General features: G+C 40.0%; 1 protein-coding gene across 6 annotated transcripts in view; it reads right to left on the bottom strand.

Annotated features, from left to right (window-relative positions):
• Positions 1-16,684, bottom strand: part of GOLGB1 (golgin B1) — a 115,891-nt gene that overhangs the window by 33,861 nt on the left and 65,346 nt on the right. For all 6 annotated transcript variants that reach the window (XM_080654148.1, XM_080654149.1, XM_080654152.1 and 3 more), the window contains 2 exons: positions 9,124-14,306; positions 5,869-7,780 (listed from right to left, as the gene is read on the bottom strand). In XM_080654148.1, the coding sequence (XP_080510274.1) occupies positions 5,869-7,780; positions 9,124-14,306 (7,095 nt within the window). The remainder of the gene's footprint in view (positions 1-5,868; positions 7,781-9,123; positions 14,307-16,684) is intronic.

Raw genomic sequence — 16,684 nt, forward strand, 5'->3', positions numbered from 1 at the left:
TAGCAAAAATGAAAATCTCATTATAGGGTTCAAAAGATGATGGTGAGAAAATCTTCCCAAAATAGAGCAAAAAGAATTTAAAAAGTAAGAAAATTATAGAGCTAATCTAGAAGGTCCTACATCTAAATAACTGGATTTTCAGGGGGGAAAAGATAACCAATAAAAAGGATTGGGGGGAGAGGTGTTGGTAAGACATAAATCAAAAGATTTCCCAAATTTGGTAATTTGTTAAGTATGAATTAGACTAGACAGAATGATGAATTAAAACAGACTAAAACCAAGTACATTACCATGGTATTTCAGAACATAGACTAAAAGATTCTATATATTTCCAGAGAGGGAGATGAGAGATGAGATGTTTGTGTATGAGAGAGAGAGAGTGAGAGACAGCTCACATACAAAGGATCAGAAATCAATAGCTTTAGACTTCTGAATACAATATAAGCTAAAAGGAATTAGACCAATGTCTTTACAATTTTGAAGGGAAATTATTTTTAGCCTAGATTTCTATACACAGCCAAACTATCAATCATGAATGAGAGACCAAAAGACATTTTCAATACATATCTTTTTTTAGGGAGCTACAGGATGATTTATTACATCAAAATAATGGCACAAAATCAAGACAAGAGAGACATGTAATGCAAGAAACAGAAGATCTAATAGAGGAGAAAGGTGAAAGGAGATATTTTAGGATGAAAACTGTGTCCTAGGAGTACAAGGCAACCAGTTAATATAAGAGCAAGTCAGAGACTCTTGGAGAATTTTCTCATGAAGATTAAATTGATAGTAATAAACATCTTGAGAAAAAATGTGAATAAGTAGCAGTAAGTCTTGGTTTAAATTACACTGATAAGTATAAGGAAAAGTAAGTTAACAAAACAGTTATTAACTCTAGGAAAAACATATCTCAGCTCTAACACCATTTATAATCATAAAAATATATATTGTGAATGTTGATTTAACCAAACTTAAAATTAAATTACATCAGGAGAATGGGGTAGGACTTATATATTTAAAGTGTATGTATAGTGGAAGCAGAGGGAGTAAAGAGAACTAAAAAAAGTTGATACCTAATCTAAGGATAAAAAGCCAAGATACATTATAAGCATATTTAGATACCGAGGAAACACAAAATAATTAGCTAACAGCAAATTGCCTTGGAAGAAAGAGAAACAGGAGTGCTACTGTTGGTTTATCTGATCAAACTGTAGAATTCAGTGACTTATTAAATATGTGTATATAACTTTTTTAACCCAAAGACTAAAATAAAAACATGTTTTTGTTTTATTTTAAAGGGAAAATATATTCTTTATTGCAATCCACTCACTCCTGTGATCCAGATACTCTAAATGTTATCCTTGGAATAGACCAGATCATCAGAAAATATAAAACATTTTTCACAGTAGAACACATTACTATATTTACTGTAGAGAAGTAAAAAATACTTCAAAAGTTCAATGTCCTTTCTCTGGAAACAGATAAGACATTTTTTACACGCCTCAATACTTAAAGAATAAATATTCTTATTCTTATCTTGAACAAGTAGTCCAGAAAGCTCAGAGCAATTAGTGGCCCATAGTTCTAAGAAAGAGTATGGGACAGTGTGACATCTCCTTGGAGGACTATACTTACTCCTGGTTTAATCTTTTTCCTTCTACCCTCATTTTCTTCCTTCCCAGTTATTGTATTACATTATCTTGAATCACTGTTCATATCTTTATATGCTACCTCAAGTCATTTTTAGAATGAAGTGAGTATAGATAAATATATAGGTACCTCTAGAGATATGCTCTCTACTATTTAGGCAGGAATTGTGTAAGTGCTTTGTTTGCTTAGGGAAAAGTCCTAAGGAAGTTTAGACAGATATAAAAACTTCAGAATGTTTTCAGAGTTGTTTGTTATGTCCTAGTAGAATCCCGTGGGCTAATTCTTGCCACTTGGACTCTCAGACTTTATTTTGGGAAACTTCCTCTTGTTTTTTTTTTTCTTTTTTTAAGATATATTTTATTGATTTTTTATGTTTTACAGAGAGGAAGGGAGAGGGACAGAGTTAGAAACATCGATGAAGGAAACATCGATCAGCTGCCTCCTGCACACCCCCTACTGGGGATGTGCCGCAACCAAGGTACATGCCCTTGACCGGAATCGAACCTGGGACCTTTCAGTCCGCAGGCTGACGCTCTATCCACTGAGCAAACCAGCCAGGGCGGAAACTTCCTCTTGACTAAGTAAAGAAGAGAACTAAAGTAGTCGAAGTCCCTTTCAGACCTAAGTCATTTCTGGGTTGGTCCTGAGGGGAAGGGAGAACAGGGTGAGCAGAGGTGATAAAATGCTGGCTTAGACTGAAAGTTTCAACGGACAGGGGTTGAAATATGTTATCTCCCATATTTATCACACATGCAGCCAAATAATTGAGAAACTAGAAACTTCAATGCCCCTGAAACAGAATGAGAATAAGATATGTGGAAAGGAAGAGTTGATGGGGCATATAATATATTCACAAAATATGCAGAAGGGCCTCAGCAAGTCAGTGAACCACGTATGTACTGTTACCCACTGAGTCACACTGTCATTTGATTTATAACCTGCCTAGGCTTTATGATTCTTTCATGGCAGATGTAAGTCTCAGTCTCAAAAGCTCCCATAACTCCCCTAACATGATAGTTTTACAAAATGGAGAAAACAGTGTTTATAGGAACAACCACAAATATAGGGAATGATCACCAACTGCTGATTATCTATCATATAATTAATTAATTACCCCTATGCTAAAGGCCATGGGATATATAAACAAGTTTAGATGTGACACTTATCACTAGGAGGTTGCAATCTAATCAGGGAAATAAAAAATAAGTGTGCAGACATTAAACACACATAGACACACAACACACACAATCAAGGCATTATGGGACAAATGAAAAGAAAAGTGCTATGGAAGTAAAAACAGAAGGTAATAAACAATCAAATGATCTGGAAATGTAACCAAAGAGGATTTGAGCTATGGGGTGACTTTTAAAGAATGGGTAATATTTTCCCAAATAAAGAAAATGGAGAGAACATTTTAGTTGAAAGAATGGTAATATAGGTAAGTAGGAAGTACTAGATATGATTACTGCATAATGAGTACATCAGTTTGGCTGGAATGATAAATATACGTAGGGAAACAATAAAAGGGAAGACTGAAAGAAAGCAAAGGACAAACTATAGGGTCGTAAGTGTCAGACTAAGAGATTTGAATTATAAACCTCATCTAGAAAGAGCACAACTTTTACAGGTTTTTGAGTAGGGCAGTAACAACAAAGTAGTTTCAGAAATATTTCGTCAGCAATGGTATATATACAATATACTCAAGAGGTGAAAAATTTGGAGCAGCAATGTTACAACAGTTTAAGGATAAGGTGTTAAGGACTTATCCTAACACTAGAGGCCTGGTGCACGAAATCTGTGCAGGGGGGGGGGGGGTGGTGTCCCTCAGCCCAGCCTGCACCCTCTCCAATCTGGGACCCCTAGAGGGATGTTCGACTGCCCGTATAGGCTTGATCCCAGTGGGATCGGGCCTAAACGGGCAGTCGGACATCCCTCTCACAATCCAGGACTGCTGCCTCCCAACTGCTCGCCTGCTTGCCTTCCTGATTGCCCCAAACTGCTTCTGCATGCCAGCCTGATCACCCCTAACCACTCCCCTGCCAGCCTGTTTGCCCCTAACTGCCTTCCCCTGCAGGCCTGGTCACCCCTAACTGCCCTCCCCTGCAGGCCTGGTCACCCCTAACTGCCCTCCCCTGCAGGCCTGGTACCCCCCAACTGCTCTCCCCTGCAGGCCTGGGTCCCCCCCAACTGCCCTTCCCTGCAGACCCAGTCACCCCCAACTTCCCTCCTCTGCCGGCCGGGTCACCCCTAACTGCCCTCCCCAGCAGGCTTGATTGCCCCCAACTGCCCTCCCTTGCAGGCCTGGTCCTTCCCAACTGCCCTCACCTGCTGGCCTGATAGCCCACAACTGCCCTCCCTTGCAGGCCTGGTTCCTCCCAACTGCCCTCCCCTGCTGGCCATCTTGTGGTGGCCATCTTGTGTCCACATAGGGGCAGGATCTTTGACCACATGGGCGGAACCATCTTGTGTGTTGGAGTGATGGTCAATCTGCATATTACTCTTTCATTAGATAGAATAGAGGCCTGGTGGGGGCCAGCTGGTTTGCCCTGAAGGGTGTCCCGGATCAGGGTGGGGGTTCCTTTGGGGCATGGGGCAGCCTGGGCGAGGGGCCTGTGGTAGTTTGCAGGCTGGCCATGCCCCCCAGCGACCCAAGCGGAGGCCCTGGGATCTGAGATTTATTTATCTTCTACAATTGAAACTTTGTAGCCTGGAGTGGAGCCAAGCCTTCTGCTCGCTCCATGGCAGCAGCCATTTCTTTTGTGATTTATGTATCTTCTATAATTGAAACTTTGTAGCCTTAAGTGGAGGTCAAGGCAGGCCAGGGCTGCAGAAGCTTGGCTTCCTCCATCGCCGCGGGCAACCCTAGCCTCCTGCTCTCTCCAGCTCCATGGCTGCCGCCATTTCTGTTGAGATTTATTTATCTTCTATAATTGAAACTTTGTAGGATTGAGTGGAGGCCTGGGCCGGACAGGGCAGGTGAAAAGCTTGCCTTCCTCCATTGCCAGGGAAACCCAAGCCTCCCTCCTACTCTCTGTGGCCGCAGCTATCTTGGTTGGGTTTATTTGCATATTCCCTCCTGAATGGCTGGTGGGCGTGGCTGGTGGGTGTGGCTGGTGGGTGTAGCAGAGGTACGGTCAATTTGCATATTACTCTTTTATTAGATAGGATATTACTTAAATTTTTCTTTTTCCTTTCCACCATCAACATCCTATCTAATAAAAGGAGAGCAGTTGGGGGGTACCACGCCTGCTTATCCTAAAAGATAAAGCTCTTAGGATAAAGTCAGCTGAACTCAAACTATTTTAAAAATATAAACAAATATACATAAATTGTGTTGATGTCAAAGCCACTGCTGAAGGGTGGGAGGCTTTGTTCAGAGAACAAAAAGCAAAAAACTGTCTATAAATACTGGATCTTAAGTGCAATATGAATGAACATGTTGCCTACAAAGAAAAAGAAAACTTTGTATAAGACTTTACAGTTAAGAGGATGATCTTTTCACTAAGGCTAATCTTAAAAACTAGAATTTTCAGATTCTGTCATGGGTCACTTTTTAAAATGGAAATATCTAGCCTTTTTTGAAGCTTTTACTTCCTATTTGGCCTAAGTACATGGGCTTGACAGAGTTAAGAAACGGTCAAGAAAGTGAAGATAGTAATGCCACGAAGTAAAATCCCCTGGACAACCTGGCTTGGCTCATACAGTTCCAGTTTTGCCTCTGAATCTTGATAACCTGTAATTTTTCAGAATAATAGAATAACTACTGGCTTTTAATAACAGCAGCAGAATTTAGGATTAGAAATCCTCCTTACTTTCACTCTGATTGAAAAAGGTTAGGTATGACAGGAAAGTGAGTAAATAAAACTTTACTAAACAGTCATTTAAACATACTATGACAAATTCTAGAAACATTTACATGTGTGTTGTGTGTATAAAAGATATAAAATAGCTCTCCATTTCTTAGACTTTTTATAAACCATGGAGAGTTTTATGCAAAGGAAATTTGTAATTTAAAAAAAATGGTAATGACAGATTTAAACTAATTTAAATAATGTTTCTGTGTTTCTCTAAGTAAGACCAAACAAAACCTGTGGGATATATAATACTGCCCCTCAGTGCCCAAATATGTAAAATAATTGTATTTTTTTCTTTAGAAATTTAAATTTAAAGAAAGATTCAAAAATCTCAAGGATCAGAAAGAGAAAACTGTACACTCACTAGTCGGTCTCTGTCATTCTGGAGTGATGACATAGCCTTTTTTAAGCTCTGCACTTCAGCTGGGCTGGTTGCAGACTGGGCTGCAGACCTCTGCTTCCCTTCCTCTGTCTTGCGGAATTTTTCCAATTCATTCAACAAGTGATCTCTCTCATTCTGTAGACTGACTACAGCCTTGGAAAAGGACTGCACTTGGTTGTAAGAAACTTCTAGTTGTGAGGACAAGTGAAGCAGTTGCTCATCTTTGGATAGAAGCTGTTGGTTAAGTTTCTCAAGGTGAGGCAAGTTGTCATCCTCAGTGGAATTCACTGGAAAGGCAGCTTTAGAAACAAGTACATCTCTCTCTCTGCTTAAGTGTCCCTGTTCTTTCATCTGTTCCAATTCCTTCAGACTGGCATCATATTTCCTTTTCAGTTCATCAAGCTCTTCATTGGCATGGTCTCTACTATTTTGTAGGGAACTCATAGACCTTCCAAAAGACTGGATTTGTGCTGTGAGATCTTTATTTTCTTTGGTGACCATGAGTAATTTCTGTTCCATCTCCACCAGATCTCTTGCTAGCTCTGCCACCCTCTCTTCTGCTGTTTCCGTCTCATTCCGCATTATTCCTGCATCATGATGAAGATGCTTTAATTTCTTCTTCATTTTATCTTCAATTTCACCTACTTTCTTGGCAGCTTCCATCTGAACATGAACCAATTCCTCTTCCAGTTCTGTAATTCTATTTTGACAGGAGGAAAGAGTAGTACTTAACCTCTGTACCTCTTCTTCTTTTACTTTTAATTGGGCCTGAAATAGTCCTAAAGTGCCTTCTTCTTGCAAGCCTGTCAATTCTCTATTTAGTTGGGCTATAGATACTTTCAAGCTCTCAACCTCTTTAGATAAACCTTGTTTCTCCTCCTGTAGGGCAACAGAGGACCTCTGCAGTTCCTCCTTTGCTTTCTCAGACTCCTTCAGTTTTTCTTCTAATTTAGCATACTCATTTTTCAGCTCCTTATTCTGCTGAACTTGAGCTTCAATGAGTTGCTTTTGCTGGTAGTCCTTTCTTGATATCACTTGGTTCAGGTCTTCTCTGTATTGGATCAGTTCTGCATCTAGCTTGGCATTTTCAGAATTAAGATCATCCATATGACTTCTCAAGCATCGCATTTCTTCCTTAAGCTTATTATTCTCAGCAGCAGCCTCTTGGATGAGCTGGTCTTTTTCTAAGATTACAGAGAGATGTCGCTCTTCCAGCTTTTGGTAGTCACATACTATGCGGTCTCGGTCGTCCTGGAGAGAAGACATAGATTTAACGAAGGAATTCAACTGAGCCTTCCGCTGTGTGTTTTCCTTCCTGATAGTCTTCAGTGTTTCAATCAGCTGATTGGTTTTGACAACAGCTTTTTGGTTTTCTTCTTCTAAGACAATATTCTCCTCTTCCTCCTGGGTCAGCAGCTTTTCCAATTCTTTAATTTCTTTATCATACTGCTGATGCAGTTCAGCAACAGCTTCTTGGATTGCCTGTTCCTTGGCAGAAAGCAGGCTTATAATCTTCTGCTCTTTCATGTTTATTTCTTCATGCAGCCTACTGGTCAGTTGTCTGGAGGCCTGAAGATCAGTCCCTAGCTGTTCATAACTGAACTTAAAATTTTGGATATCAGCCTCTTGCTGCTTTATGATCCCTTCCAAATTTTCTTTATTTTCCTTACAGTTTTCTAAAGTATTATTTAAATCAGTCCACTGGTCTCTGAGAATCTTAAGTTCTGATTCTAATTTAGCTAATTCATTCTGAGAATTGTGGTATAGATGCCGAGTCTCTTCCAACTGGGACAGAAGTTCTTTGTTTTCCCCCTGCAGAGTGTCCCGGACCTTCTGTTGAAGTTGAATCTCTGTCTGGGCCTTGGACTCCCAAATCTGCCTGTCATGTTCAAGTCTAGAAGAAAAAGAGAAAAGGTCATAAATTAAAGATTTAAAGGAGGAACTACTTAATGACTAAAAAACACATATGACAACATATACTCAGATCTATAAATGAGTATTCATAATTGAAGGTGTTCATCATTTTAATGAAGAGATATTAGTTCTACCAAGTGTTCTGTATTACTGTATTAAAGGTATATTGTACCGCATGATTCAGGTATCTACACTAATAAAAGAGAAAGATGCAAATTGACCATACCTTCACAACGCCCAACAGCCAATCAGGAGTGAGTATGCAAATTAACCCAATAAAGATGGCGGGTTAATTTTTATACATAGGCACCGAGTGGCCTGGGGCAGGGAGGGACACAGGCATTCTGCACCACCCCAGCCACTCCGGGCCTCTGGGCAGCATGGGAAAGCGGAAAGGCAGCTCTGGGCTGGAGCAAAGGCAGAAAGGTGGCTCTGAGCCGGAGCAAAGGCGGTGCCAGCAGCCAGGAGAAGGAAGGCCCATTCTTGCACGAATCTTCATGCATCGGGTCTCTAGTTTAAATGATAAACTCCAGCCTGGCTGGCATGATTCAATGGTTGAGCATTGACCTACAAAGCAGGTCAAAGTCTGATTCCCAGTCAGGGCACATGCCCAGGTTATGGGTTCAATCCCCAGTGGGGGGCATGCAGGAGGCAGCCAATCAATGATTCTCTCTCATCATTGATGTTTCTCTCTCTCCCTTTCCCTTCCTCTCTGAAATCAATACATTTAAATTATAAACTCCAAAGTATGTTGCTTATTTAGTGACATTGTTTTAGACACTCTAGAAAGTAATACTTTCTACTATTTTGGTTTACTTTGCTCTAGAAAAGCTAATGGCTGGCCCCTTAAAAAATACTCTTTGTGTGAGAGACAAAAGAAGGATACTATTAAAAGTGGAGGAGTATAAAGAGTGGGGGATATTGTTAGTTCTTGAATTTGAAAGGTGATATAAAATCAGTTTGAAGAAAATGACTGTAACAAGCATATGCAGTATGAACTGATGTGGAATATGAGGAAGAGAAAAGAGAGTATCATATGATTGGGAGGCTAAGGCAATGATTTGGGAGTACTGTGGTATAAATCCAGAGTAGTGGAAATGGATATGAATGAAAGGGAGATATATAGGGGATCTCTCAATAAAAAGATGGGAAGAGAAGCAGACAGATATGAATTTTTCATATTAATTCAGCTGTAGCACAAAAGCATTTTCAAGAAAGAGAGAGAGAGAGAGAGAGAGAGGAATTTAAGCCAAAATCAGTCCCATATTAAATACACTTTTTTAGCCTTTAATTACCTTTGGAAGAGAAAAAATAATAATTTACCTGGAAATGTTGATCTTCAATTCCTCCATATGGATGGACATCTGCCTAAGTTGATCCTTTAGAACACTGCAATTCTCCTCTTTGAGTCTAATTTCTTCTTCTTTAGTTTGAATAGCATCACTAAACCTCATCTCCCATTTCTTAGCTTCATCTATTACCCTGTCACGATCATCCTGGAGGGAAGACATGCTCTTAGTGAAAGCTGCAAGTTGGGCCACAGTACTATCCAAGTTTTCCTGAAGTTGTTTTACTTCCTTGTCTTTCTTGTTCAAAGTAATCTGAATCTCTCCAAATGTCTCTTCCAAGTGGCCCTTTTCTCTACTCAAAGCATCCAGTTTCTCTTGCATATTCTTCTTCTCTTTCAGATGTTTCTCTTCTACCTGTTCCAGTCTTCTCTCAAGATCTTCATCCTTTTGTTTCATTTGGCTTTTAAGTGATTCTTTATTTGACTGAAGTTCCTTTTTCAACTTGAGATTGTCTGCTAGGACCCTTGCTGCTTCACTTTGAGTGTCATCTAGCAGTACTCTGAAGCTAGCTAATTCTGTTTCTGCCTTCTTGCGGTGTTCCTTGGCTTGAGCCAAATTTTCTTTGGTTATTTCCAAATCTTTTTGGGACTCAGTTTGAACAAATTCTAGGGCCTTAACAGTTCGCTCCAGAGCACTAATTTTCTCCTGGTACCTAATGCAGTCCTTCTGCAGCTGCTTTACTTCTTGTTGTTTTTCTTTTAACAGTTCCTGAAGTTCCTTTGCATGGCTTTTATTGCTAGGTCCTTTCTGAGCACCTTGTATTTTCTCCAAATATTCTTTTCGGATTTCTGATTCCACCTGAGTTTTCTCCTTGACTAACTGCTGCTTTTCTTCTTCCAATTCACTCACACACTTTTTAAGGTTCTGCATTTCAGATTCTAGTTGCTCATTTTTCATTTGGGCATCTGTAACATCCTGATAATAATTCCCAATGCTTCCATTAAGTTCTGCTAATTGATTCATAAGCCTCTCTTCTAAATCATCTTTCTCTTCTTCTGCTATCTCTTTGAGCTTGGTAACTCTGGCAAGTTGTTCTTGAATTTGCTGATTTAAAAGGTTTATTTTGGTTACTTCTTCCTGAAGCACTTTTAGTTCACCATCCTTTGCTGATATTTGACTCAGTAAAGCATTTCTCTCATTTTCTAAAGTCTGGTTAAATTCCTTTTCTTTTTGTTCCTCCTCCAATTCAGCAATTCTTTCTTTGAGCTGATCAATCTGCTGTAGGTAGTTATTAATTTCATCATGTGAGCTAACATTCTCACTTGTACCAGGATTGGCACTGGTGTCTGGTAGAACGGATTCTGAATATTCAGGCCTTGTACTCCTACTTGAAGAGTTTTCCTCATTAGCCTCACCTGGGACAGACTGGCTTGCCTCTTCAATGATAGGCATCTGGTTATCAGGTTTCTCAGGGGCCTCTAGAATAACTTGTTTGGATACATTATCTTCTATCTTGTGCTTTAAATCTTGAATCTCTTCATTTAGAGAGTCTTTCTCAGTCATTAAAGCCTCAAACTCCTTGGAAAGGGTTTTATAGTCTGTTTTGACCCTTTCTAGTTCCTCTTTCATGTTGGAATTGGAAGAAAGAAGTGCTTCCATACAATCTTTAGATGTACCTCCTGCAGGGTGTGCCTCTGCTCGAAGTCGGTCATTCTCTTCTTCCAACTCTAGGATCTTTTGCTGTTTAGATTTAGCAAACTTTCTCATCTTTTCTTTCATTTCTTCCATTTCTTGTTGAGCTTCCTGCAACTGCTTTTCCAGCTCTTTCTTGTTTGTTTCTGTGCTTCTTAGCCTGCCATATAGTTCTTGTTTCTCTTGCCTCACAGTTTCTACCACATGCTGAATCCTTTCTGCCTCATTACTAACATTCTCATAGGACTGCAGAAGAATTTCATATTCTTTTTGTAACTCTTTGTGTTTCTCTTGCCACTCAGTGCTTTCTGCAATCTTAGAACATTTCAAAGATTCAATTTCCTTCATTAGGTTTTCTTTGTCTTCAGAAAGACCCTCCAAAGCTAATTTTAGACTTTCACAAGAACCATTGAGACTTTGATTTTCCATTAAAGATCTGTCCATTTCAGTAATAAGTTTGTCTCTTTCTTCCTGAAGAAGAGCTAACTTCCCTAAGAATGTATCTTTTTCTTGGTTTTGAGCAGAAACTTGGTTTTCCAAATCTGCCAGAGACTTAGTGAGATGTTCAATGGTATCTTTGGCCAAAGACAACTCCTCTTGGAGACCTTTGTTTTCTTTTAGTGCTTCTTTTCGGGAAATGAGGGCAGCTTGCAGTTTCCTATGTATTTGTTGTTTTGCTTTACTTTCTTCTCCAGTCTCTTCTGGTTTTTGCTTCATTTCACAAAGTTCCATGTGTAAATGCTTTATCTTTTCATCATGTTCTTTGGCTTGCATTTCCAGCTGTGTATGCAGAGCCTTAATTAAATCCTCTTGTTCTATTATCTCTTTCTGTACTTTAGTTAGAGCTGCTTCTTTCTCATTAAGCTGTCCAGAAAGGTATCTAACTTCTTCTTCCTTTTTGCTTATGAGTTCTTGCAATTCATCTAGTTGAGGCTGTAATTCTCTTAAATGTTCTAATCCAGCAATTTCTAGTTGACTGCTTTCTAATTTCTGCTTCAGGCTTTCGGTTTGGGCTTCAGCTTCATGGGATGCTGCTTTCAGACTTTGGATTTCAAAACTCTGTTTATTTATCTGCTCTTGTAATTGAAATACCTCTTCTGATTTTTTACTAAGTTCACTTGTTGTAGAACTAACTCTCAATTCTAACTCCTCTTTCTCAGCCTCTATTTCTTTGAGCTGGGTCTTAATCTGGGCAACAGAAGTATTGTCCTGCAGAGCATTTGCATCTCCGGAATGAGGCCAGTCTGGGCACAAGTCAGATTTTAAAATAGGTTCAGCAGGTTGCTGCTCAATAGCTTTGGATAAATGTTCTTCTAAACCTTGAGCGGGAGAGCCTGGTTCCTGCTGGTCAGTGCCTGGGAGTTTTCTGTCTACAGATTCCCTTATTTGAATCTGGAGTTGCTTTAGCTGGTCTCCAATGTTCTCATTTTCTTTACTTTGCTCATCAAACTGTTCTTGCAAGCAATTATAGTCATCTTTCTGTTGCTTTAGCTCCTCCCTAAGATGTCTTTCTTTCTCCTGTGCCTTTTTAAGAATCACCTTGCGAGAGGTTAACACTTCCTGTAGCTTCTTTTGAAGTTGTTCCTTTTCTTTTTCAAGGTCCAATATCTTTTCTTCCAGTTCTGGTTTCCAGTGTTCTCCACCACCTGCACCAGGTGGACTGCTCACAACTGTTTCTTTTACAGGTTCTGCTGAGCCTCCATCACCTGCATCCTTGTTACCTGTGGTTAACTTTTGGATAATTGCTTGGTTTTCAATGATTTCTGCTTGGAGCAAATCTATTTGGTTTACCTTATCTTGCAAGTTCTGATTCATCTGTTTGATCAGAGCCTGTAACTCTTCTTCAACTGCTGCCTTTTCTTCCAAATCCTTCCTTAAATGCTCTAGTTCTAATTCTTTATCAGATATTGTCTGTTTTAAAGAAACTTCTATTTCTTGGCACTTAGAAGTAACACATTTTTCTGAGTCTTCTTTATTTTCTTTATCTTTCTCTATTTCTTTCCTCTCCTCACTGAATGGGACCTCTTTCCTAGATTCATCTTTCACTTTGGCCAATTCCTCTTCTAATCTACTGACTCTTTGTAGAAGTTCCTTTCTGTTAATAAGAGCTGCTTGGAGCTTTCTCTTTCTCTGCTCACTTTCTTTCTTTACAAAGTCTAACTCATGCTGAAGTTCTTCTTTACTTATTAGCCCTGCTGGGCTCAACTCATCAAAAGTCTGCTTAAGACCAGAAACAACTTCTTTATCTTCTTCTACCTGCTCTTTTTTTGACTCTTCAGCTCTAGATAATAAATTCAGCTGTTCTTTAAGAGTCTTAATTTCAACCCCAAGAGAAAATTTCTCTTCGTTAAGCTGAACCATTTTCTCAGTCATACTAAAGCTGATTTCTGTCACTTGCTGGTCCTTCTCTTCAATGGTTTGTTGGAGGGTTTCCACATCTCTCTTTTTCTCCAGTAAGAGTTGATCCATTTTTGCTATTTCAAGTTCCTTCTGTGAAAGAGCTTGTGAAAGTTCTTCCATCTTATTTGTGATATCCCTCAGACGTTCTGCCCCCTCAAGCACCTCACATTCCTTCTTCTGTAGCTGGCTCTGTAGGCTTTTTATCAGTGTACTCTGCTCAGAAAACTGAAGCTGTACACCATCCAGTTCACTCTGTAAAACTTCAATTTTCACATCTTTAGATTTGGCTTCTATGCTGAGACTGTGGATCTGTTCAGTAAGCAAGTTGTGATGAGTTAGACTTTCATAGTCAAGTCTTCTTTGCCTTTCTGCTTCTGCAAGGTTCACTTCCAGTTGTTTTACCTGAGCCCTCAGCTCTGTTACTACACTCAGTTCCTTCACCTGAGAGAGAAGCTGGTCTCTTTCTTCAGACAAAGCAGTGAGTGCACTGTTGGAGTCTTCAGCATTTTTCTTAAACTCCTCAACCAACTGAGTTAAATTGCTTATTTCCTTAGCTTTCTCATCTAAATTTTTCCCATATGTTTCTTCTGCTTTATGAAAGCTAATATTGAGTTCCAAAATTTGACTTTTTAGTGTTTCCAATTCATCCTGGTGACACTGACAAATGCCTGGTACAGCACAAGGGGAATTATCAACATCATACTTTTTTGTTGATTTCAATTCTATTCCAGTGTCATTTAAAGATATTTCCTCAGATATTCTATTTTGATGTTCAGAGCTCATCTCCTCTTTTCCAATTGCTGGAAGAGTGCTCTCTTCATTTGACATTGGGGGAAAATGTTGCCCTGTATCTTCAAGTAATATTTTCATTGCAACTGAAGGCTTTCCTTCACTTTCTATCTGTTTCAATTCTTTCTGGTCAAGGACCTCAGGGTCCCCCTCAGCCCTTTTGCCCTGGAGCTGCAACTTAAGAAATGCAATCTCCTCTTGAGCTTCTTTCATTTCCAACAGTAAAACTGACAGTTCTTTATGTTTCTGAAAAAATGTGTTCTCTAGGACATCTTGTCCACTTTCCTCAGCAGAAGAGTTGCTCTTGTTGAGCCTGGTAATATCAGCCATGCTGACCTGTTTTTAAAATACAAAAAAAAAAAAAAAAAAAAAAAAAAAAAGAGAGAGAGAAAAAGCTTCAATCAAATGGTTTATAAGAAATAGTTTAATTAATAAATGGCATTTTGTGCATTTTCCAAAACCTGAAACCTTTTAGTCCAAACCTTCTTCCTATCATTAAACTGCTAAATACTTTTGAAATCAGTATTTATTTTCCAAGTTGGACCTCTGAGGCACCCTCTCATTTCTTCACTGAGGTGAAGCAATATTCATAAGGCCTAAGAAAAGCTGGAACTTATTTTCTAGATATTTCTTACTTGGGAAACTATTTGTTCAAATTAAAATACCTACTTGTTTCCCCCAAGAAGTGCTTAAACATTAAAAGGGAAGCAGGAACTATATAAAATTTTTGTTTCATCCTATACCAAGGAGGAAGTTATGGAATTCATTTTCTAAACTTGAAATGAGCTATTAATAGACAGGTGTATTTTCAACCAAGTACAGTAAGTCCTCGTGATAGTGATAGATTCTTGGAACTGTGGCAAAACTATGTATAATGAAACCAATTTTACCATAGATTAATTGATATAAATAAGAGTTAAGTTCCTGTGGCATCTTATCAACATTATAATGAAGCAACTTTGAATGAAATGACATTATTTGAGGGCTTGCTATAGATTGAGATAAATAATCAGGATCAATTAATCAAAAATGAGTCTTGCTGGAACTTACCTATGAAATTATGGACTTGTTTGGCAAAATAGGGATCATTATTATTATAAAGACTAGAGTCCCTCAGCCTGGCCTGCGGCGATCAGGCCGAAAACAGCTCTCTAGCATCCCCCAAGGGGTCCCAGATTGCGAGATGGTGGTTCTCGGGTGACACACCCTGGAATCAGGCTCCCTCATCTCTGGTTCCGGGTGTGTCACCCAAGAACCGCAGCTGCCAAGTCACCGCAGCTTGGCAGCTCCTGCATGGAGCGTGTGCCCCCTGGTGGTCAGTGTGCATCACAGCTATAGTTCAGAGCATCTGCCCCCTGGTGGTCATTGCGCGTCATAGCTACCAGCCAGTCGGCTGGTTGGCCAGTTGCTTAGGCTTTTATATATATAGATTATTGTGTTAAACTGCTCAATCCATATAATTGTTTTTTAGGAAAACAAAATCAGTGAAATCTCATAGTAAATTTAATTAGTATTTTTATTAAGTGAGTTTGGGGACAGTATCCTATATAATAAAAGCCTAATATGCTAAGTGTCCGGTTGTCCGTTCAACCAATCAAAGCATAATATGCTAATGATATGCTAAGGCCACTCAACCGCTCACTCTGACATGCACTGACCACCAGGGGGCAGACAGTAGACTGGTCGACCAGTCACTATGATGTGCACTGACCACCAGGGGGCAGACAGTTGACCGGTTGACCAGTCGCTATGACGTGCACTGATCACCAGGGGGCAGATGCTCTGACCGGTAGGTTAGCTTGCTGCTGGGGTCCAGTTGATCGGGACTGAGCGAGATGGGCCAGACACGCCCTGGAGCCCTCCCACGGTCCCTCAATGGCTGGCCAACCTCCCGCGTCCCTCCCCAACCCCGACTGTGCACCGGTGGGGTCCCTTGGCCTGGCCTGTGCCCTCTTGCAATCCAGGACCCCTCGAGGGATGTCAAGAGAGCCAGTTTCAGCCTGGAGGCAGAACGACCAATCGCTATGACGTGCATTGACCACCAGGGGGTAGATGCTCACTGCAGGAAGAAGCCAGGCTCACAGCTGGTGAGCACAGCAGCAGTGGTGGGAGCCTCTCCCGCCTCCACAGTAGCGCTAAGAATGTCCAACTGCTGGCTTAGGCCCGCTCCCTGCAGGGAGCGGGCCTAAGCCATCAGTTGGACAGCTCCTGAGGGCTCCCAGACTGCGAGAGGGCACAGGCCCGACTGAGGGACACCCCCCCACCTCGAGTGAACAAATTTTGTGCACCAGACCTCTAGTGTATAATAAAAGCTCCACCTTTGTCAATAACTCCTTTTCCTTCCAGCAAAAAATTCCAATTTGATAGAAAATTGTCAAACAATGAAGAAGTCAAGAGTACAAGCTCTGCAGCCTGACTGTCCAAGTTCATATCTTAGTTCTGCCACCTACTAGCAGAAACTGGCACATAGCAAGTATTCAGTGAATATTAGCTATTATCTTGGTATCATTCTCAGCCACTAAGAAAAAAATTCATTATTTTAGAATTATTTATTATTCTAAGAAAAGTTATCTCATCAGTTTTCATAAGCATTATTTTTAATCATTTAAAACTCTTCACTTTCTGTATTATTCACAGTCACATTTCTAGAGACCCAAACCAGAAGCAGTATTTGGGACAGGAAAAATGTTCCTTTATAATTTCTTCATGTCACA

Source organism: Plecotus auritus (assembly GCF_963455305.1).
Source record: "Plecotus auritus genome assembly, chromosome: 2".
Classification (NCBI taxonomy): domain Eukaryota; kingdom Metazoa; phylum Chordata; class Mammalia; order Chiroptera; family Vespertilionidae; genus Plecotus; species Plecotus auritus.